This window comes from Phoxinus phoxinus, assembly GCF_949152265.1.
Source record: "Phoxinus phoxinus genome assembly, chromosome: 6".
Classification (NCBI taxonomy): Eukaryota; Metazoa; Chordata; class Actinopteri; order Cypriniformes; family Leuciscidae; genus Phoxinus; species Phoxinus phoxinus.
Window position 1 is genome coordinate 27,074,963 of NC_136881.1, and position 25,188 is coordinate 27,100,150.

Here is a 25,188-nt window from a genome sequence, read left to right on the forward strand (position 1 = left end):
GCGTGTGCACAACGTGCATACACTTTGCTTCTCTCATCTACACAGACGCGGCAGCAGTTCCCATTTTTGCAAACCATACATAATTACAAGGAAAAATATTAACACACGAGGGAAATCATTGTGGTGTCCATAAATATGTGAAAGAATAGGCATAAATCACATTCACCCAAATTATTCAGGCTAATTGTAGTAATGACGGATCAAACCTGTTTGAGCAATAGTGGCAAGACATATGTACAGTATATAAGGACATCTGACAAAGTGGGTTGTCCGTCAAGAACCAGGAAACTACATTCTGAAGACTGCGAAATCACCTTTACCAGCATGTAAGTTCTGTGCGCCTGGCAAATCCTCCGTTATAATAGCAATCCGCCATTGGAACAAGAGTGCCTGCTTTTAAAGGTAAAAAGTGAGATGACGCTCTAATTGGTTTATTGCATGTAACGCCCCAAACCACACCTATGAGTAATGTAGCTACTTCAGACCAACCCATTGTAGATTTGCGTAGAGCGCAAGAGTAATTTATCCCGCCGGTAAAATAGCAACAGTGCCCGAGATCCGCTCACAAAGTTACTTGCGTTTCGCGTTTCATACTTGCGTTTTATATCGTTAAAATAGGGCCCAATGTCTGTAAACAGCAAAAAGACTTTAAAGTCCGCGTGAACCGGAAGTTGCAAACAACTTTTCTCAAGTGTTGTGATGCATTTCCGAGTGAAACGGAATATTGAACAGAGGGCAGGGTTTTACTTTAGCGCTCCTCCTCTCCATCTCTCGCCCATAGCAGAGTAACGGTTTGAGGGGAGTGGTTAAGCGTTTAAAGGGGTCATGACATGAGAAACCAAATTTGCCTTGATCTTTTGGTATATAAGAGGTCTTTGTACCATTAAAATGTCCTGCAAGTTTCATAGCTTAAAACGTCCTCCCCATTATAAACGAATCATTTATTTAATCAAGCTCTAAATACAGCTCGTTCTGGATCCATGGTAAGAAGTGACGTCACGGTACGAAGTGACGTACCGGCGTTTGCATAATGACCGCCTCCAGCAGAAGACAACTACGCTTTAAGCGCAAGACAACTACGCTCATTTCGTATCATTGTCGCGCCCGCGCGCTGCGCGCCTCACAAGTGTTCAGTCGACGGACAGTGAGCCGAGTGGGTCTGTGTACAGGGAAATTACGATGCCGCAGATGTGCTGTTCCTGGCTGTGGACAAACAACATCTTTGAATACGCTGCGAAAGATCCAGTCGTCAGGGAAAATGGAAGCACTTTATTTTTTGCAGACGTCTCAGTCACGGCAGTGTTACTTAGTTTAAGCGTGTGTTCTATACATGTGAAGGAATGACTGTTTTGAGCTTTGCCAGAAAACTGTTGCTCAAAGATAAGTCCGTGCCGACTGTTCTGGGCTCAACATCGACGACGCAAACTGTAAGTAATGTATTTAAAACTTTAAACTACTTTTTAAATACGCTGAAAGATCCAGTCGTCAGGGAAAAAATGGATGCACTTTATTTTTTGCGGACGTCCCAGTCACGGCAGTGTTCTATACATTTAAGGAAGACTGTTTTGAGGAAAAAATCCCAATATGATGCTTGGCTTTGCCAGAAAACTGTTGCTCAAAGATAAGTCCGTGCCGAATATTCTGGGCTCAACAACGACGACGCAAACTTACTTTTTACCATGGCTAATATAAACACATTTGTATAAGAGAATCTTGAAAATATGTCGCCTTTCTAGTAGGCCTACATGTGATAGAAAATTAAAAATGTTGCCTTTATCAATGCTGCATCTTCAAATATGGCCTGTGCATGCATTTTTGTCCGTGGTACACCCTATCATTTCATTGGAATTAGTTAAATAATGTTAAACTGTTAGCAAATTAGGCTATATGATAATTATGCAACAATAATCTGTTTTCAAGTGTCTCGGGTTAATTTTTTTTTATTAATTCAAAATAGTTTCACTTTCCATGTGGACACGGGCTGATCCAGTCTTCGTTGTTGTGGTGATCGTTCATTTTCCTCTGATTCTGGCTCAAACATAATAAGGTTTTATCATTGCAAGAGCCATCGCTTCGCATGCATCACCCGCTATTAAACAGTTGCGCCGAATCCGCAAATGTTCTGGCTGGGGGCGTTAATAATTGATGCATAGGCACTGACGTTAGCCAATCATAACAGTGGGCGTTAACACTGAACTCTTAAAGGGGAAACACCCCCAAAACAGACTGTTTGAATCAGAGGATGAGAAACAGGGTGGGAAAAGGTCATAAATCACTAAATTTTAAAAGTTTTTGGTAAAAAAAACTATAGTAATACTATATTTGCACCTAAGGGAACATAATAATGAAATAAAAAAAACCATGTCATGACCCCTTTAAGCAACCCTACTTTGACGTAAAGTCAAACCTACATCATCAGAAAAAGAACCATTCCAGACCGGAAGTAACTTTTCAGACTTTGATTAAAGATAACCACGGCAAACAATTTTTTTCTGTGTATTAACTTGCACGGATTAATTGTTCACCACAAGATTAGTAATATCCGCTAACAAAGTAAATAGGGTCAATTTTGATTTCATGCCGACTTTAAATATAAATAGCGTGTCTGTGTGTGAATGAATGAACGGTACAGATGCGCTGTTGTTTACTACAGCTGTACAGCGCGCATCTGTGCTGTTCATTCACTCGGACTTACATTAGTACATGTTATTTTTACATGAACACATCTACTAGTTTAGCTTTTACTAAACTATATTGCTATACTGATACGAGTAAAAATCGACTGAAATATGTTGAAATAAAATGTCTTTGTATAAGCAGCGTATTAAACTGCAAATTAAAATTTATATGCTAATATATCATAAAAACTATGTTACAGATTAAATATTTCGTTGACTTAATTTGGATAGATTTTAATGTTTTTACTGTAAAAAGACTACTGCCACATCAAATAAGCTTTTGTTCGCCAATTTCTGCTCATATGTTAATTCTCTCAGGACCACTATCGTCAAATATGATTGACAATTAGCATACAGTTTGGATTGGTGGTATGGTTCCGTTCTGGGCGGGAACTCCCTGCGCATCCATGCAGCCATAATTTAGAGCAATAATAACCCCCCTTAGGGTAAACAGAACAGAACCAACATGAATGTATTCAAATATATTTAATTCAAGATTATAAAAGTACAACATAATTCGAGAATTTATTCTGATTCAAGGGGAATCAGAATGCCAAATCCTGACTGGGCGAGAGGAGGAGCTGGGGATGGAGGAGGGTAATTCGCTCCTGAGAAACGCAATAGCTGCTGATAATACCGAAGGAGCTTATATATGTATACAGTGATAGGCGTTGAATTCCTATAGATAGATGAGGATCAGCTAAGAGTCAGCTGATGCGAGCTTGACTAACGTGACCTTCCAGAACTAACCATACACTTGATCAAAAATAAAGTAGGTATATTGAATTATCAACTAAGATGTTATTATAGTGTTTGTTCCAATATTCAAACTAATGAATCCTTAACTTTGAAATATGTTTGATAAAATGTATACTTTTTACAGATTACACTTGAAATATTGTTAAAATTGTAATTGTTGTTGTAATTGTAACCTTTTTAATAAAATAGCAAAAAATATATTTACAAGCTAGATGTAAACAAAATCTTGATATGTCAATATAAACCTTCTCATTAAATTATTTTTATTGTGTTTTATTAGTGACACATTTGGGGAGAGGATATATTCCAAAACTTAAAAAAAAAACTGAAAAAAATACAGTGTGAGAATTAACTGCACAATTACTAGAAATGTATACCATGAATATTATACAATTTGCATGCATACATTTATTTTGTCCTCGCATTCTTTCTTGTGGTACCCTCTCAGTGACACACCTGAATGAAAGGATCATTATGCAGCTCATTATGCAAATCATTGTCTTCTCGGGTGTGAATCAGAGCATTATTCATGATCATTCACGCCCCCACGCTTACTCCCTTTCCAAACAAAAAGTGTCTTACAAAATTTAAATCAATGTATTGTTTTATGTGAATGATTAGGCAGGATGATTTTCAGATATTTTTTAAGCAAAAACTCTAGACCTCAATAAGATAACTCTCTCTATACTAATTAGTATGTGTTTTGTGGTCTTATTTCAGAAACTAAAACTAGTTTTTTTCAATAAACATGCATAAACATTATTCTCTAAAAAAAAATACAAACATGTACATGTTGCTCACATATTATGGTAGCCCTGATTGTGCTAAATAGAGTGTAATGACACCTTTGCCATTAATATGTTTATAAGCAACTGAAAAAAAGCACTAATGTCAGGGCATGTCAAAACATCTCAAGGACCCCAAAAACACCTTAGACCTCAGAGGGTTAACAGACTTGAAAGGCTTTTAAGGTTATTAGGCCTTGAAATGTTTGAAATGTCAGGAAAAACTAGTATTTAGTTTATTTCATTTGGAATGTAGACTATGTATATTTCATTTTGTTTCCTAGAATTACAGTTCAGTAAATTAATTATCCTGTGATTCAAATTCAAATTTACCTTTGTGGCCAATACGATTTACACCCATGACCTAAAAGCAAGCCATTTTTGAATTTGACATAGCCCTGTTGTTTATCTTTTTGTTTTGTTCCTTTTCTCAGTCTCACAGTACAAACATACATGAGCTCTCTTGCAGCAGCGAATGTGTGTTGGACAGAGTTAATTTGCTGTGTGTTATGTGTTTGGATTCACTATTGTTTGGACGTTCTATTTTTCCACTCATACTGTTTGGACCACTGAATTGCACAAATGGTAATCCATGCCATCACTCTGGACTATGCTGCAGGCTGTAGTATATTGTTTTTGGTGTATTGTTTATATTGTTAATGCATTGTAAAGTGCCTTGTATAAAGAAAACATATTATTATTAGTAACTGGTGAATTGCACGAAATGGCTAGTCATGTGGTGTCAACATGGCGGCACACATGAGGGGGTGATCCGTTCCATGTAGAATAAAACAAACTTCTCTAGAAGAACAATACAGAGCAAGTGTCTTTCCATAAGGGCTCAATAATAAGGGCTCAAATGGCAATGCAAGGGGTCTGCAAATGATTGTTTGATCTCAAACTAATTTTTGTTATGTGTGAAACAAAAATACAATGTTGTTATTTTTTATAAAATCGAAAGAAATCACACTGTAATGGTGTTTTTATTTTTACGTATGATAATATGAGATGAGATGAGATGACATGACATATTGCCGAACCTGACAGACTGACTGTCTTCAGTTCCCTAACTACCAACACCATTGCTTCCCACCACGCAGAGTCTCCTTTCATCTGCATGCAGGTGACATGACCTGTCTACACTTGCACACAAGCGCACACAATTCCCATCTACTTGTTAGGGATTTATCAGGGACTGTCCTTTGTCACGTCTGACACAAAGGAATCTTCTTCTAGACGGTAAAACAGCTGTAAGGGAAGTGCTTTTCGATGTCTACTGAAATAAAATATTATGTCTAACTTGACTTGATATGATGCCATTTAAAAGCTGTTTGAAGGGTCATATCCATCAACACTTCTTCATAATTGGACTTCTCTTTGTAGTTCCTGACCTAGCTATTCCCAACAGGTGAGTAGAAATAAATTAATAAAATTTCACCCAAAAATTGTTTATTGAAGCTTGCATGACTATGCAAGCCTACAATCCTACATGACTATGCATGACTGTATACAATTAAGGCATTTTTTTTATCCTTCATGTACAAAAAAAGCTATTTTCCAGTGCTAAGTACAACCTGTTTTTCATAAGCTGTTTATTGAAGATTTAATTATTATCGTTAACAGTTAATATGTGGATATTCTACATTAAATACTAAAAGTTTTGAACATGTTGATTTTGAAGACATCTTAATTTAATCTCCATTCACACTAATCTCAAAACTTAAAAAGATGTAAACTTGTTGAGGTGATAACTTTTTTATTTTATGCTAAAACAAAAATCTAGAGTTAAAACATGTTTCAAAATAATTGGAGAAAGATATGTAAAATATATGAATGTTGGTTAAAATAGATGGTATTTTCAAGTGCTCAACCAAAACGGATGGATGTGACTTGGATTGTGATTAGTGATTGACTTAATGTTAAGCAAGAGGTATTATTTTCCTGCAGTCTGTCATTTTTGGAAAATGAAGAAACTGTTTGACTGAAAACATTTCTTACTAAGGTTTGGATTTTGTGTGCCCTGTATAGAACATTAATGTCTTTTGTCAGTCATAAGATCATAAGCTCAGTAAATTCTGCTTAAGTGATAAACTGCACTATTTGTGATTGTTTTCAGAGATGGTAACACCAGAGCTATGTGCAAAAAAAAAAAAAGGCTTAACATACAGCCATATACTAGATGACTTTCATTTAGAAACTGACAATATTCAATCTTCTGACAGACTCCAGACAAAGACAGACCTGCCAGCAGAACAAAGAAAGCCAAGGGTCTGTGTGTTAGAGCCATCTATGTCCTGCTGCTATGGATGGAGGAACATTAATGGTGTTTGCCAACGTGAGCAATATAATTATACTGATTATTATTAGCCTAGACCTGTTTTTTTACTAACAAGCTAAATCATACTCCTAATACTTACAAGCCTCAGAATAGTCCAATGATGTAGATTATGTAGACTAATTACTGTCTCTAACAATTAAATAGTGCTGATGGAAAATATATTTAAAAAAAGTTTTTATCAGTGACTTAAAACTATTATGTCATTTTAGCGACATGTAAAAAGCCCTGTGAAAATGGATTCTGTGTTGGGCCTGACCAGTGCTCATGCATGAAGGGTTACAGGGGCAAATACTGCAACGAAGGTAAGGTAGCTAGCTAGTATAATGTTTCAAATAGCATTGATTTTAAAGGGTGATATTATGAGGAATATGCTTTATTTTTTAAACGAAAAAGTATGTTTTTATTGGCTAGGTGTAGCACCTATCTCTCTCCATATCTTGAAGAATCCCAACCTTACAGGAAATGAGTGAATAAAGTGGCATTTTTAAGGGGCCGTTCACACAGAACGCGTTTTTCCATTGTTTTTCTATGTAAACACTGGTATCACATGTCTTTTTGCAGCATCTCGCACACGAAGTTAAAAGAACATCTCAGTTTACGCATGTAACCATGGTTCCCTGAGAAGGGGAATGAGACGCTGCGTCCCCTAGAGGGTGCTATGGGGCAATGCCTCCGCCATGACCGGTGTCTGAGGCATGAGTCTAAACACCACAATGAACTTGACATTGGCAGGTGCCAGCCTATGACAGCACCACTGAATATAAAAGGGCCGTGAAATATGTCATCCGCTTCTTATCTGAAGGAAACATTTGCAGGAATTAGGGCTGGGCGGTATATCGAGTTTGTACAATATATCAATATATTTCTTTGTAACGATATGGAATGAGGCAATACCGTTTATATCGATACAGTAGTTTGATAGGAGCACATCTGAAAAATAGCGGAGGACGCAGTGTGAGCTGCTGCAGTGAAAGTACATATTACAATTTGTCATAAACATGTTATATTAAGGGCTTCAAAATAACTGGTAAGATATAGTCAACAAGTTTAAAGCAGCTTGCCCAGTCAGATGCTCTGACAGATAACGTTACTGCTGCTAACTGACAGATACTTGCGCTGTTGAATGCGTTTGAGATGTGGTGCTTTCCTCAGTGCTTAACTTACATTTCACATGTATATTCTCCATCTGTAAATGTTAGACAGTCAAACAAATATGTCCATTTATTTCACTGTCAGGAGAGGACGAGCTTCTGCAAGTGAATCTCTGCTAAAATTCAAGCTTCCCGCCACCGCGCGCATGTGCACCAAACAGACGGGCAACAATAGAATAGTATCACAATAATTCTGACAAAAATATACATATTGCTAAAATGCTTGTTGTTGGAGACAATAAATGTGCTTTATGTGGAATTTTAAACCTACAAGTATATTTGTATGAAAGTGACCATTATAATGGGGTAATCAAATGCAGGCTAATATAATTGCTTTTGTTTTTGTTTTTATTTTCATTTTTAGTTTAGCCTTTAGTCAATTTAGTCAAAAGCATTATTTTTGTTTTTAGATTGTAATGTTTCAATGTTAGAATGTAATGTGATTTTAACCACCTTTTTGCACATAATATATTGCATAGCCTGCATTACATTCACTATATTTGTTTTCATATCCTTCAATATCAGCATTGTTTGTAGGATATCATTATGCAGGATGTCAAAAAAAAATACAGATTTTGTTTATCCAAATAGAAAAAAAACAAGATATAAATCGCCATTTAACCAAAAATTACAGAGATATGAATTGTTGCCCATATCGCCCAGCCCTAGCAGGAATACCGGAAGCATGTTAAAGGGACACAGCGTCTCGTTTTCTCAGGAAACCATGGTTACATGTGTAACCTGAGACGTTCCCTTTCAAAAGGGAACTCCCGCTGCGTCCCCTAGAGGGCGCTATGGGAGAACTCAATAAGATAATTCTCTATAGCGAGAGGAGGCCTGGTGACACTCGCTTTAGGAGCGGAAGCCTCAGCATGATGACTTTCTTAAACGAGAAGAGACCTAACAACGCCCCATCCACAGGTCCTCTTGCAAGGAAGCTCACAGAGAGCCTACAACTCACAATTGCTATCCTAGCGGAGCTCTGGAGAGCAGAGACCTCAATAAGATAACTCTCTCTAGCAAGAGGAGGCCTAACAAAGCTTGCAGTAGCCAAGGAGGCTCACAGAGAGCCTAATCACTTAGCCTATGCCTGAACTCATAGGACGAATACACTACACCCTACGACTGTGAAGGAAGCTACATAGTAGGGCTAGCAGCCTGACACAATAATGAGCGGTCCTCTTTTCTCTAAAAGAAAGACTCTCTATAGCAAAAGGAGGCCTACAAACGGTTTAGTTCAAGTGACCAAAGAGGCTCACAGAGAGCCTAACAACTTAGGCTGCCCAGGGGAGCGAACAAACAATGGTAAAAAATACTCCCACCTAGATGCACCAGAAGAGGCTCAGGAAAGGAGAGCCAACAACTTAGTGCTGTTGCTTATTCTGGCTCTAAGAACAGAGGCCTCACTATGCTGACTCTCTAAGATGAGAGGAGGCCTAACTACGTTAGCCTACAACTCGGGAATTACATTAGGGACGGAGCTCCAGGGGAGCCAAGGCCTAAATGTACAATTCTCTTAGAAAGGCGAAGGCCTAGCGATGCTTCGTCAAAAGAGCAGCCGAGAAGGCTCACAAGAGCCTAGCAACTCAGCATTGTTACCCCGTTAAGCTCCCATCAAGGAGGCACATAGTGTGCCTAACAACTCAATGCTGCCCCAGGTGGAGCACTGAGGAGCAGTTTCAATCAAAGCAGTCGTCATGGAGGCTCAAAGAGAGCCTAACGACTTGATATCACTGCCCACTAAAAAGCAGGGGCCTCACTGGAAAATTCTCAAAATGAGAAAAAACCTAACTATGCTCAACCAGATGTTAGTTAGCCTATGGGACCCTAGAACGCTTGGCGCATTAATTTTGGGTAATTTCCCTCAGGTCTTCCCTCTGGCTTCACGCCTCCTCCGTGCTGTTCTTGAAGGAGGGGGCGCACGCGAGGCTGTGCTAGCCTTCTAGTCTTGTCTCCAGTCCTGAGACTGGGATGAGCCATACCCCTTCGCAAACTGAGGTATGGACCTGGACCGGCACAATATTAAAGGTCTTGAAAGCTGCGGAGCGCGCCTTCACCTCTCCAAACTTCCGACCACCATCTTAACAGATGTGCCGAAAAGTTCAGAGGGCGAAACCGGCACATCTAGGATAACTTTTTTCTCTCTCTCTCCCCAATGTCGGCCAGGTTCACCCAGAGATGCCCCTCTGTAGCCACCATGGATTGACCGAGCACAGCGGCAGACTGTTTTGTGGCACGGAGAGACAAATCTGTGGTGCGGCGCAGCTCCTCTACTGCCTCGGAGGTAGCAGAAGGTCGGCCTGGTAGGCCTGCAACACAGCCATAGTGTGCAGCGCCGCACCTATGCCATTAAGGCGCAATGAGACACGCAGCAGTTTAGAAGGCAGAAACAGAGCCTTCAATGCGTATGTATCACACATCGAGAGATAGCTAGCCAGCGATACATCGAGCCATCGACACATACCCAAATTCCTGCCTCCCCTCCACATTAGCATAATTAGTTTGAGTGTGATGGATGCAGGCTGAATAAAGCTTTACCCCAGATCTCTCCACCTCAGCATGTAGATATGGGAGAATGGGAAGGCTCGTATGAGCTGGATGGTTCTGTCCTGACAAAAAAAACATTCATCCAAACAACTATGTGCGAACTCACGCTTCATGCTGGACATAACTTCCAGTAACTCATCATATGCAAGACAGGTGGGCTGAGAACGCTAAGGCGGCTCATCAGCCTCACCCTTCTTGTCTTGGCTCGAAGCCAAAAGCGCGCTGCCGGATCAGATGATCTGAAAGACAACACATTATCATAATCTGGCAGCTCAGTCTCGTCAGCCACAGATGAATGATATTCATACCTTTCTCAAACTCATCCGCAAACTCCACCTGCAAGCCACACGACCTGTCTCCTACTCGCCTCAGCCGAAGCAAGTCCTGAACCGCGAGGCACATATGGCTGTCCCCATTCCCTCGAGAAAAGGGACAGACGAGAGCGATGTTTCTTCATAGAGAAGCGCTCATAATGCACGCAAACAGCCCCCTCAAGGACTGAGCGTGCATGCTCCTTGACCATGCAAATGACGCACACATCATGTGTGAAATCAGCTGACACGGATGCACACACATCTTGATTTAGCGCTAGTGCTTGCCATAATGCTTTTTTTACACACACGTTCAAACAAACAGGTATCCTGAAGCCAAGAAAGAGGATGACGTATTTCACTGGTGGCCTTTTATACTCACGGTCGCACCAGTGGTGATGTCATAGGCTGCCGCCTGCCAATGTCAAGTTCATTTTTGTGTTAACTCATGCTTCAGACACCGGTCATGCCAGAGGCATTCCCCCATAGATAGCGCCCTCTAGGGGACACAACGCAAGTTCCCTTTCGAAAGGGAATTTCAACTTTTACACGTAGCGCCGCTCATTAATGTCAGTTCCAAAACAGTGGACCAATCAGAAGAGCCCGGATGGAGGTCAAGGGTTGCAAGCTTTTGTTTACATTAGCAACTTGGCGTGGTAACTGTTTTATTTGACAGCGTCAGAGGACGGGGTGAACCTAAACAAATCTCTGTCCCGTCGTTCTCTGAGCAGCGACATCATTTTTTATCAAGGTCAAATGCCATAGCTAGTGCTATTATTTTCTTTTTATTTCATTCCAAAAATAGTAGCGATCTATTTTGCTGTTTGGCTATTTCTTTTATTTCCAATATTGCATCAAATCTCAAAAGTGCGTCTCGAGACGCTTACGTTCTGTGCTGTGCTTTTTTTAAACAATCCCTGAGCATTTTTAGATACAAAGATGTGTTCTGTGTGAACGACCCCTAACAGTGTCCCTGATGATTTTAGACGGTAACATTTTTATCAAAAACAAAGTTATTGTTTTATGTGCCAATATGTATGCAATATGACCCATTTGAAGAATTGAAAGTATAACAATTCATTGCTATATTATGATCAGTTAGTTTGTAGTATACATACAATATACAAATTAACTGGATTTTTTTTTTTTTTGCTTTTTACTACAGATATCAATGAATGTGGGTTACCTATAAGGCCCTGTTCCCACAGATGCATGAACACTATGGGGAGTTACCGTTGCTTCTGCAATCATGGATACATGCTGGACACTGATGGAAGATCCTGCATCAGTAAGGCAAATTATCTTTGGTGAAGCAAATGGTTGCCAGATTCATAATAAAAGTTAAAATTACTTAAATATACACTCTATATTTACACTTTCTCTATATTTACACTTTTCCTATGTGTCCAAATTATATACTGTAGGTACCAAAATACTTTATCAGAGTGTGTATGTTCGTTACATATTCCATATCCTTTTTTGATATATATATATTTTTTTAATTTGCTCTCCAGAGGAACTGGGCTGCACCTCTCTTCGCTGCCAGTTTGGTTGCCAGATTGAGAGAGAAGGTGAAATGGGCTGTTTGTGTCCTTCAGGGCTCCACTTGGCTTCAGATAACAGAACATGCAAAGGTGATCCCTCATTTCTAGTCTTGCCTTATCCCAACTTCCATTGTGTTAAACATAGTTTGAACCTTCATTATAGACATTTTTTTTACTTTTTTATTATGTACCGGGACCTATGTTGTAGGTAGACATATTATTTGTGAAATTGGACAAATTTAATGTAACGATTAAACCTAGGGTCAGTGAGTCCAACTTGGACAATGATTGGATATATAAAAGCATAAATGGCACTGTTACAAAAATGTGCCATTTTTACTTGGAGGGGGAGAAATCAAAATGCGCATTGTTGCTATAGGTAAGGGATGGTGTAGGAAACAGCCTCCTTTGAACTGTCAGAATTGTTGGAGTGAGGTGAAGCAGCATATGCCAAAAAATATATTTTTGGCATCCGCTGAGAACAGGTGGGGAGACAGCTTCCCATGCAGCATTCAGGACATTTCAGCAACCCCCACATAGCAAGCTAATGGCTGCTACCTACACAGCCAGAAAGTCTGTCATTAGCAAACCCTCCGCCTAATGTTCATGATGCTCTTCTCCAGCTCAGAACATTTCTCAGTTGTTCAGAAGATCCTAGAGTTGTACAGTGACCCTAGATAACAATAGTAAGAAGTCCTCATCCAAATGAAATGTAGAATATGATAAGCATTCAGCATATGGAGTTGGGCTTGTTAGAGACTTTTACACCTTTTCTGTCACTGCAGAGCCACTTTAAACATCTACTTTGTTCTTTTCATTACGGAAATTACTAGCCACTGTGTTTATGACCCTATAGATGACAGCCTAATGCACAGGTGTCAAACTCAGTTCCTGGAGGAGCACAGCCCTACAGAGTTTAGTTCCAACCCTGCTTCAACACACACACACCTGCAATTTTCAAATATGCCTGAAGGACTTGATTAGCTTATTAGGTGTGTTTAATTAGAAGAACATTGCAGCAAATTCAAGTAATGTTGCTGCAGACTTTCAGGGAGCCTTTAATTTACTTGCTTAAAAAGCAAAAATATCTTCTGGGCTTCTTTGCTGTAAACAGAGTTGCATCATTTCAGTGGTTAAATTGATCACTTGTTATTTCCTCTGTCTTATCCCTAATGGAGGATAAGGATTTTTACACAAGGGGTTGTATTAGCTAAGAGTCTGTTGGAATCCTTTCCGAAAATTTTTGACTATGTGTTTTGCTTGATCATATGGACACTTTTCACATTTCCAGGGATTTCGCAAAGGGGAAGTCATCATAGTTGGGTAAACTTCTATAGTGGTGATGAAAACGTCAACAAACATAATTTTTGCATTTTCATTTGCACCAATAGCAAAAGCATCTCTATGACTTTACAGAAGAGGAAAAATATATTGAGAGAATTTGGTAACACTTTACTTGAAGGGGTGTGCATAAGACTGACATGACATGTTATGAATATGAAGGAGGTTTTATACATGTTTATGACAACCGTCATTAAGTGTCATTCGCTCAATTATGGCATGTTTAATGCAAATATGACTGTCATAAACATGATATAGCAGATTAATTATCAAACTTAAGAAACCACTTAGCTTTATGGGTTAACATTATATTAAACTGTCATGTGGTTGGTTTTGACCATAGACTGTAAAAAAATAGGTTTTGACATTGGCTGTCATGAGGCCATTATAACAGTGTCATGAATATTTTTCTTGACCTCAACTACAGTAGTACAAATGAAATTTGTCATTTTTTTTATTTTATTTTTTTATTAGACAGCAACAAAAATAAATGCATAACAAGATGCCATCACAGTGACATTATACATTTAATCACTGTCGAGGATAACACAAGAAAGTTACAAACTTATTTCCATTGTGGTCCTCGTTGTAGTCTGATAAAGATGGCAAGCAAGCTACAGATGACTAAAGTGACACTCAACCACATCCAAATATAAAAAATAAAATAAACACAAATACATACACTACAATAATAAATACTCCTTAAGACTACATAAAAAACTCAATCTAATTAGCATTTAGCAACCATTCACCACATGCTTGATTAAAACAGCGATCCGACTGGCTTAACTTAATCTCAACTGGGAGTTTGTTCCATTCCATTGCTGCCATTTACAAAAAGGTGTTTTGCCCAGAACAGCTCTTAAATCTACAAGGTACTATGTCTGTGGCACTACCTCTAGTTGAGTAGCTATGAGAGTTCCTAATAAGTTTAAAATAGTTTGTAAAGTACTGTGGCTCATTTCTATGCAAAATCTTTCGTGTTAATCTCAGTCTCACCCTGTTTTCGACTGTCAGCCATTTTAAATTCTTAAGTTCAGAAGAGCCGACATGGTTCCTATTGTTGAGGTTTAAAATCAACCTGACTAATTTATTCTGTGCCGTTTGAAGTTGAACTTTTATTCTCTTGGGGGTGCTGCTGTACCATGTATTACAGGCATAATCAAAGTGTGGCTGAATCAAAGCATTTGCTAACATTTTTAAAGTTTCTACTTTTTTTATTAAAAAAATTAGCCTTACGTGCCAAAAATTGTATTCTTTGGTTCACTTTTATGATAACCCTTTGACCCATAAATTCACCACTCAAAGAACTATCTAAATCACAGCCTAAATATTTAACACAATTTTTAACTTCAATCTGGGTACCACCCACAGAAATTCTAAGCTCAGGAGTCCTATTCAACCTTATTTTTGAACCAAATAAAATAGATTCAGTTCTCCCTAGATGCAAAGAAAGTTTATTCTCTGTCAGCCATTCGCTTATGTTCTTTAACTCATCACTTAAATGGTCTCAATAACTTTTATGTCCTTATGGGAGAACACTAAGGCTGAATCATCCGCGTAGAGAAAAAGATTACAATTGCAAACAGATTTCATATCATTAATATACAAGCTATGTCATAATTATACAATTAAAATGTCATTAAGTGTTAATACTCTGTCAAATTATTTTATAACAGTCAAGTTGTCATTACCAAGACACTGACAGGTTATGATGTATTAGTTTATGTCAAGTTGTCATAACAAAGACATCTTTCTCAAACAATGTCATATTTTCATTTCATAATTGAGTGAATGACACTTAATGACAGTTGTCATAAACATGCATAAAATCTCCTTCATATTCATAACATGTGTCATGTTATGATTATGAAGGTGTCATGTCAGTATGCACACCCCTTCAAGTAAAGTGTTACCAATAATTATTTTCACGGAGCAGTGTTAACTAGTTTTCTGCAAAGGTAATATAATACAAAATGTTATAAACATACATGAAATTTGCAATGAAAAGGGTACATTGTTGTATGAGCATTCATGAGATATACCATCTACTAATCAGTTATGTTTTTTGTAGACATAAATGAGTGTGACGGTCTCTCCCACACTTGCACAGAACGCCAGTCCTGCAGAAACACTTTTGGGAGTTTCATTTGTGTCTGTAAGGATGGATATATCTTGGGAAAACTCCAGGATACAGTCACATGTCGAGGTATCCTCATCAACATAGGCCTAAAGTTATTCATGATTAAACTAGTAGACTGCACTGAACATTGTAAAAAATTATTGATCGTTTAACCTGAAAAATCAAGTAACTTGGTTGCTTTAAAATTTTGAGATCATTGAGACTAAAATTGAAAACAAAAAATGAGATTCTACCTTTGTGTGATTCTCTCTTAACACTTTTAAAGCCTGTTCACAAAAAAATATATATATATAGTCACAATAAGGGATGCCTTTAGTCACAATAAGTGTGTGTGTGTGTGTGTGTGTGTGTGTGTGTGTGTGTGTGTGTGTGTGTGTGTGTGTGTGTGTGTGTGTGTGTGTGTGTGTGTGTGTGTGTGTGTGTGTGTGTGTGTGTGTGTGTGTGTGTGTGTGTGTGTGTGTGTGTGCTTAGAAATTCTCTGTCATTACTCAATTCATCATTTTTGGGCCAGATTTAGCTCTTGATAATTCATTTTCTCATTGTGTCTTTAGTACTGGGACAAAACAAGCTACAATATTTTAAATAAAAGTTTGTATTAAATTATTTTTAGATAATTTGTTCAGCATATTCAGATGTATTAACCATTGAGTGCAATCTGCTGCTGCTTCTATTTTCTCACCAAAATGTGTTTGGCTGCCTATCAATTAATATGGATCAACACCATCAGATACAACAATAACATGTAAAATAGTGTAAAAAAATTGTAGACTGTAACTATAAACAAATCTATCATTCACTTCAAAGAGTGAATAAACTCTTTGAATAAACTCTTTGCTAGCTTCTAACATGACTTTAAAATGAGGGAAATATCTTAAAATCACAAAAAAATTGTTTATAGTTTGTGCTGAAAGAGCTGACAATATTGTGGTTGTGTCAGAAAAAAAATGATGGTCTAATGAAAATAAGTGAAAATGCAAGTGAAAATATGGACTAACTTTGAAATTGCTATTTTCAAAATAAGACGATTAAAAATACCTTATGGTGTTAAGTAGTGAGCTATTGTAAATATCATTTGGTAATATGAAAATATTATAATAATTATATGTGACCCTGGATCACATGGGTCAATTTTTTAAAATTGAGATTTATACATCATCTGAAGCTGAATGAATACGCTTGTTGTTAGGATAGGACAATATTTGGCTGATATACAACTATTTGAAGATCTGGAATCTGAGGCTGCAAAAAAAATCGAAACATTGAGAAAGTCGCCTTTAAAGTCGTCCATTTATATTCACAAATGTGCTGCATTCACTCACAAAAATAAATGTATTTTATATTTTCGGTTAGAAATTTACAAAATATCTTCATGGAACATGATCGTTACTTAATATCCTAATGTTTTTGGCATAAAAGAAAAATCGATAATTTTGACCCATATAATGTAATGTTGGCTTTTGCCACAAATATACCTGTGCTACAGTACCGGTACTTGTGACTGGTTTTGTGATCCAGGGTCACATATGTTCTATTTATTTAATCAAAATAGCATTATCATTATAATACCGTGTCATAATTTCGATAATATAAAAGGGAGAAAATAATTTTTTTGTTAAGAACATTCTGGTCATTTACTCAGCCTGATTAAAAAAAGTAGTAGACATATTTTCGGTCTAAAATACATTAACAAACCAGTCCTTATTGTTACAGACAGGCGAGCTCATCAACAGGTCTCACCTGAGTTTTCCTCTCTTATGCGTTACAGATAAAGATGAGTGTCTGACGGGCAACCATCGCTGCAGCCACCAAGCCAGCTGTGTGAACATAGAAGGCTCATACACTTGCCAGTGTGAGAAGGGCTACGCTGGAGATGGCTTCAGATGCTGGAAGAAGAGCAATGGACTGTCATGGGCTGCTATGTACTTCCAGTATAAACACTCCAAACTGACGAGGCCAGTAAAGAAACCACTTTAACAAAAACACTATATCAATTAAGTATGGGTTTTTAGCTTAGTGTTTATTGGTTTAACTAAAATCATGAAATGAACCCAAAACACCTAAGGGGGTCTGTTATAATGGTTATTTGGATGTACTGGTGCCTCACACAAAAACTTTCAGTATGTTTTATCTATAGATTTATATTATTTATGTAACAATATTATTGTAATTATTTTATTATCCATTAGTAGAACTTAAAAATTACCTTTTATATATATATACATATTTAAATAAATAAAAAAGTCATTTTCAAATTATACGTGTGTGTGTTAATTTTAAGGGGATGGGCATCATCATTACCTAAAACGTTTTACTTTATAAAATTACTTCATACTGTAATGCCTCTAAAGCTCCTGACATCAGTACTTCTTAATAAAATACTGACCTCTGGTGGACAGATGTATTTTATAGCCCTTAACCAGAGGGCTTCATAGAATTCCTTTGCCTCATAGATCTTCTATATGTTCACTCAAATTCTCTGTTATGTGTTATATTCAAGAGAACAGATTGTGGAAAGGCTGACTAAAATAATTAAGGGAAAGCAGTGAAAATGCAAGTGCTCTGTAGCTCAGGTCCAGCACTTGCTGGTACTTCCGAGAGCACTGGCAGTGGTGGGAATGGGCAGCTGCATCCAGACTCCCTTACTCCATTCATGTTCACCACAGCAGGTGTCACATTGGACCTTCACAGAGAAAGAGAGAGCACTCGAAACCCTGGAACTACTTACGGGACAGCCGAGAACAAAGGGGAAACATACAGCCTCATCGAATAACTCTGACCACAATGCCTGGAGAGGGGAAAAATTCCACAAACTCACCACAAGAAACGCGATAAAACCTGCTCTTTTTCATTCGAAGCTGTCAGAAAGCATCTATACAAAGGACACAAACAGAAAACATTTCAGATAAAAGGTTCCAGGCCCCTTTTTACAAAGCAGACCTCACACCAAGTTGCATGTAATTCCTACCAGAAACCGGTTTATTTACCGAAAAATAAGATTTAACGCCAAGCTTGGCACTACAAATAAAAAGCAAACAAGTGGAGAAAGCTAAGAGAGGAGAGGAGGGAGTGAAAATGAACTTAGGGAGAAAAGGAAACTCACAGCAGTGGAAAGTTTCTCTGTCTTTTTAATTATTTTTCTCAGTTCTGTTTCTGTGTCACTCTGAGTGCTTTTGCAGATGACACCAAAAGGACTGGACGCTTGTGCTAATGTAACCGCTGCTGCTATTGGTGTTAAGTGAAAACAATCAATCTGTAAATCTAATTTGGACATCTGCCGTTACAACAACTCTATGTCTATCTATTTAGAAATTCAGGCTTTTATTATTTAAAAACAAAACAAAACAATATTCCCATTTTTCAAGCAGCTGAGCGATAACTAAAAGGGCTGCAAACTGCAAAGAGCCAATGACAATACAGAGCTGAGGGGAGTTGGAGGGTGGAGGGATGATAGTGTAACCCGCCACCCACGTTGCTGAAAAGAGCGCACGCTCAGAACACAGGCACTGAACTATAAAACCACACAGACCCCTGTATTACTCGTGCTGTCCCATTCACTTAGGGTGATTTCAAACAGGCTTTTTCATCCGCAAGTATTTCCATGATTATTGCCGCAAGTCTCCCAGTGGGGACCGTGCTCCGGCACGCACCCACTCTGTGAGACGTAACACGCTGTTTCCAAGAGCTTAGCATGGTGACTGAAGCGGCCACCTGCCCAATTATACAAGAAAGTGATACAGGTCTTAAGTATTTCCTGAAAGTCCTGAACATCCTGTTTTGAGACTAAGGCATTTAATGTGGACATTTAACCATAGTAAGTATGGCTCAAACACCCACAAGAATGCAAAGGGTCAAAATGACATTGGATTCCATGGTTTTCCTCAAATGTAAAAATGTTCAGTAGTGTACAATTTTCGTTTTATATAAAATTTTGCACGTAAACACACACACCAATCCATGTTATATGGGGACTTTGACATAGACATAATGCTTTGTTTTACTGTACAAACTGTATTATTCTATCCCCTAACCTTAAACCAACCCATTACAGAAAACTTTCTGCATTTTTACATTTTCAAAAACCGTAAAGCTTTTTTGGGTTCAAATTATCCAAAATAAAATTTTGAGCAAGTATTTAACCAGCCAGTGTTCAAAACGGGCCCATGCGAAAACAAGGACAAATATCGCAAGGGCATTAAATGTAGTCACGCAATGCCAATGTTGTTAACATTAACAATTTGATAAATAAGGTATAATTTGCACGGTTTGACGTGATATGATAAGCTATCGTTAATCAGTGCGATTTACTGCAATAATACTTGACATGCTCGAATTTCCCGCGGAAATCCACCAGTACCACTGGAATTAAAAACATTATTTAAAGCTTACCGTTTTTAATTGAGCTATTGCAAGCAGATAGTTTTAAACACTGGCTTTATGTACCTGCTCAAACATTTATTTTGGATCATTTTTAACCCAAAAAAGTTACGGACTCCAGCTTTAAGTGAGTTTTTAATTGATTAATTTTGATTGTAAAAAATCATTAGTTATTAACTTATTAACACTTTTAATGCGCCCAGTCCGTTTATTTACACGACAGCGGCATTTTGGTGGCCTGAGAACGCAAACTTTGAAGTAGGTTTCAAAGTACAAGTTTTTGAAAACGAGTTTTGAAAGCGATACCGTTATAATCTCCGTGTAAACTTAAAAAAACGGGAATGTGTGAAAACAATAACGGCATGCACATGCGTATTATGTGTTTAGTCTAGGCATGCGCGTTTGTATGCGTATATGCATGGGCGCGTAGTCTTTCTTTACAATTTGACAATACCAATTAGTAGTATATTTTAGTGATTTCCTCGGATCCGTGTGAACGGGAATCATTTTGATAACGTTTTTATACCGTTGTACCAAGGGAGAACGTTTGTCGTGAAAAAAACCCCCCAGAAAACTTTCTGCATTTTTACATTTTTAAAAAGCATCACTAGTATGATTAATAAGCTGTTTTGTTCATGGGGACCCATAATAGGGTTTACCACACACATACTCAGCTTATAAATCATACTAAGTTATGTTTTTTGAAAATGTAAAAATGAAGGACGTTTTCTATGATGAGTAGGTTTAGGGGTAGGGTTAGTGTAGGATGATATTATGCAGTTTGTACAGTATAAAAATCATTATGTCTATGGAAAGTCCCCATAAAAATTAAAACACAACATTCTCTGTTTTCTCTAGTCAGGTATCATCAATTTCAAAAATTGTATAACCTTTCTACTGTAGGCAGCCAAGTTTTATTGCCATTTTTCCAGGGTGAAGTGCCCCTTTAAATATTATTGCTCAAATAAAATAAATAAATAAAATAAAAAGTAAATGTGTCCCTCTTTACAAAGTACAAGATCTTTGTGGAATACGTGGAATATCAAGGAATTAAATGACTTTAATGAAAGAATATTTTAAAAATCACATCCTATTGAGTAATTTTAACCCCATTTTGTTCATCCATAATAATAAAAAAAACAAGATACCAGGGCATACTCCTCTGAAAGACAGAGTTGAACTGACTGATTACATTTTCCCTCACATTTTTGGCATCAAAGGTATATTTCGGTGGCTACATATGGATTTATCCCTATAGTGGGCCAGGTCTGGACTGCATTTATTGTATTGACTTTAGACCTCATACTGTAAAATTCATATGATCTTCAGGGAGGATTCAACTGTTGTATTATTATTTTTCTGTTGAAAATTATTCTGTTATAATATGGGTGGCACAGGAACAAGAGACGTTTAGCTTTAGGAAAAGTTGTTTTAATGTCTAAGATTCTAATATAAATAGTGTAAAAAGTATTTCAGAGGAAATCTCGACACCCACAAAGTCTCCCACTGGGCTTATCATATCTTAAAGCTCCTAGAAGGCACAGACCTACTGGAACTACTGGGCCAAACTGGACAGAATATGAAGGCTGTTATGATGTAAGATATGTTCACAGAGCACCCTGCTGCAAGGATTATCCTGCAAGAGCAGGAAAGATTATGAAACTAATCTAGAACGGTATGCTTCTCTGATGTTCAATTCACTCTTATGTGCCAGGATGTACAGGGGTGAAGAATGAGATCAGAGGAGATCAGGAAGGAAACTTTTTTTTTTGTTGTTGTCAGGAATTACCACAGGCTCTTCAGAAACAGGGCCAACAACTGCTGTATTAAGGCTGTATCTGCAGCAGTTTACACCTTGTCACTTTATGTGGTTTTACTTATCAGATTGCATTATGCGTATCTGTTTGATACGCATAACAAGATGCAACTCTGTTGTTCAAGCTACATGTATAAATCTCTGAAATGGAACTGCAATCCACACACAAGGGTCTCTTTTCATCAAGAGGATGTGCAAGCTGACACAAATGTTCATTAAATTTATTAAATTTATTGATTAAATTGACGATGATTATTTCTCATTTTGATTACTGTCTGACTACCTGGTCTCTTGCTTGCCCCACAACACTTAAAACCATAGAAAGTCTATATAAAAAGGCATTAAAAACATTAGATAAAAAAACGTTATCCCACCATCACTGTCAAGTTCTAAAAAAACATAAATTATTGGATTTTCAAAATATGATTAACTTGAAAATGGTCTGTCTGATTTACAAGGTCCTTCACTCTCTTGCTCCGCCACCTCTGAAAGATTTTATTAAATTTAAAGACAGTTCTCTGAGGACCACGCGAGCCTCTACCAGAGGAGACGTGATAATATCTCACAGGCGCACCACCTTCGGTCAGACGGTCCTGTCTGTCCGGGGTGGGAACCTGTGGAATAGTCTTCCTCTAACACTAAGAGAATGTACTACATATAGCTCTTTTAAGGTCCAATTGAAGAAATGGCTTTGGGCAAATCAAAGTTGCACACATTAGTATGTTTTATCTTTTTTTTTATTTTTTTTATTTTATTTTTTTTATGTGTATATGGATGAGTGTTGTAAAGTTGAATATAGTCTTGTGTGAATATTGTATATAGGATTCAGCTAAATTATAAATTGACTGTAGATGTAAATTTTATTCTGCAATGTCTTTGTGAGCCTTTTTGTGAGCTGTGTGATTCTAGCCCGTGGGACTACGGATGGAAATTAGCCCTTGGCTATAATCCGGCATGTTTACATGCATGTTTTACATGTTTTGTTCATTAACATGCACTGTCCCAATCAAATAAAGAAAGAAAAAAAAAAAGTTCATTCTATCATCCTGAAGTTGGATGAAAGTCATTCTCAGGATTAAAGGTGACCAAAGGTAATCATTTTAAGGGAAGGAAATGCCCTTAAAACTTAATAGGCTTTTGTTCATTTTTGTAACACAAATTAAGATATTTTTAAAGAAATCTGAGAGATTTCTGTCCCTCCATTGAAACACCATTTCAACGAAACTTTTAAGCTTCAAAAGGTTCGTAAAGACATTGTAAAAGTAAATCCATCGGTTGAATCCAAGTCTTCTGAAGAGATATGATAAACAGATTTTATCTAGACTTTTATAAAAAACATTTTTCAGTGTAAGAACCAATGAGGTTTGTTCTCGCACTTTAAGTATGTTCGAGCTGCCGTAAAATTTTGCTCTGAAAAGAATTGGCCAGTTACTCTATTCAAATATGCAGTCTCATGCAGCAGTTATTGGTGCGGGTGGGGGTCAAAGGCTGGGCCCTTTCTGGCAACAATTGTGATGGCGTATTAGAACGAACCCATAATAGAAGTGGTGGAACAATAGGAGTGTTGTGAAGCATGACAGAACAGCTGTGGCACGATTCTGAAGTGGCTTGCAGCATCTAATAGACTAATAGTGTGGTTTTATAAAGCCCCATGATACACACTACAGATACAAACAGATATAGCACTACATAAACACACATTGCCCCGTGCTGGAATCAATTGCCTTTAACTATAGCAGCAGCCAAGTTATCTAAACTAAAAAATGAAAAAAGCCTAACTAAATTTCCAGTTATCAGGACAAAACCTCATAGAGATAAATTAAATTAGAGAAACAGTCCATAAAATCACACGTGTGCTAGTTTCTGCAGTGAATGCTAATGATATTAAGCACAATACGGCTTTTGTTAGGAAATATCAGCCTCTTGTGGTCATTGAGTTAAATGACATCTAGAATGTGTTTTTAAAATGTGTTTGTTTAATAATGTATTAATTACACTCTGAGAAATTGTTTTCTGTAAAAGTCCAACAGCTAAAAGGTGCATTTATTGCTAAATTGTAACATATTTAGAGATAACTTTAGCATGTAGCCTACAGGATGATGGTGGTGCACCATACAATATATTATTACGGTAAATAAATGCAGACATTTGCCAATTTAGTCGTTAGAGGGCAAAAAGATTTTGAATACATCAAAACAGTTGTCACAATTGTTGATGTTCAGATGAAAATTCAAGCAAAACCATTTAATAAATCTGTTGAGATGATAATCAGTGACGTGGGAACATCTTACCTGAAGCTTTGAAGTAAAATTCCTGGTCTTTGCTGCCATCTTATGATGTGATTTCAAACTTCTCAACAAACATCCTGCTTCTCATCTTAATGTTGATGTCAGCAGCGAACCTGTGATTATATCAGTGAGTTCATTCTATTTGTGCCTTATACAATGAACTTATAGATGTTTTTACATTGTCTACTTTTTTTTAATATATGGATGTAATTACAGCTGTAATTAATTTATGTAATAACGATAATTGCATGTTGACCCTTACACTGATTACATGTTTTCCCTTAGCTTGACCCATCCATAAAGGATTAGTTCACCCAAAAAAATTAAAGTTCTGCCATTAAAGGTAGGGTAGGTCAGAATTGTCTAAAAAAACTTTTATTCAAATTTGTTTAAACTGTCTTTATATACCAATACATAATTAAAATGCAAGTACTCTGAAATGGAGAGTATAAAAAACTGAGTGACTCTAGTGTATTTAATCTTCAATAAACACAGCTCATTAATTCGCCTTTGGCTAAGCCACGCCCTAGAATGTAGAATGACCAATCACAGTGCAGCCAAGAACGAGCTCCCACAGAGGGTCCGACACTTTTTCACGGCAATCCATTGACTTCAACGCAGGAGGCTCATATTTTTGGTCTCGGCAGGCTACTACGTCGTCGTTTTATAAAAAATATTTTTAAACGTTGTGCCTGGGGCATTTGTAAAACAGATACGCGTTTCCCAGAGAGGTTGGAGGGGGTGTCCGTTTTTTCCCCTTCCCAAAACCGAAGTTAAATACTGACAACTGTCGTCTTTGGATTAAACTGTGTGGACGTCCTCAGTCAGCGAAACCCCTCAAGGATCAACAAGCTCACTTTTGCTCTAAGATACATTTACCTTTTAACCTTACTGTGTGTGAAGTTATACTAGTTAGACAGTTTTATGCTGTTTAGGTTATGATTTCGGTTCTCTGCCCTTGTTGATACGCTAGCTGCTAATAAATACAACTTTATACTCGCGTAGTCCGTTTGCTTTGTAAATAATAACGATAATAAAAGTCAATAGAGACCTACCCAGCTCTGCATGAACAGTGTTTCTCCTGATATTGTGAGTCACAGACTCCATCTCGAT

General features: G+C 37.5%; 1 protein-coding gene and 1 long non-coding RNA gene across 2 annotated transcripts in view; one reads left to right on the top strand and one right to left on the bottom strand.

Moving 5' to 3' along the window:
* The window catches only part of LOC306999943, an 82,923-nt gene that overhangs the window by 55,376 nt on the left and 2,359 nt on the right, over window positions 1-25,188 (bottom strand). The window contains exon 2 of the long non-coding RNA XR_013797939.1: window positions 24,079-24,188. This is a non-coding gene — a long non-coding RNA (uncharacterized lncRNA). The remainder of the gene's footprint in view (window positions 1-24,078; window positions 24,189-25,188) is intronic.
* LOC307000226 (nephronectin) lies at window positions 6,463-18,121 on the top strand (the record flags this gene model as incomplete). Its single annotated transcript, XM_079615659.1, has 7 exons — window positions 6,463-6,557; window positions 6,770-6,862; window positions 11,735-11,857; window positions 12,084-12,203; window positions 15,529-15,663; window positions 17,363-17,553; window positions 18,095-18,121. Exons 1-7 carry the CDS (start codon window positions 6,512-6,514, stop codon window positions 18,119-18,121), a joined length of 735 nt encoding a protein of 244 aa, XP_079471785.1. The 5' UTR covers window positions 6,463-6,511.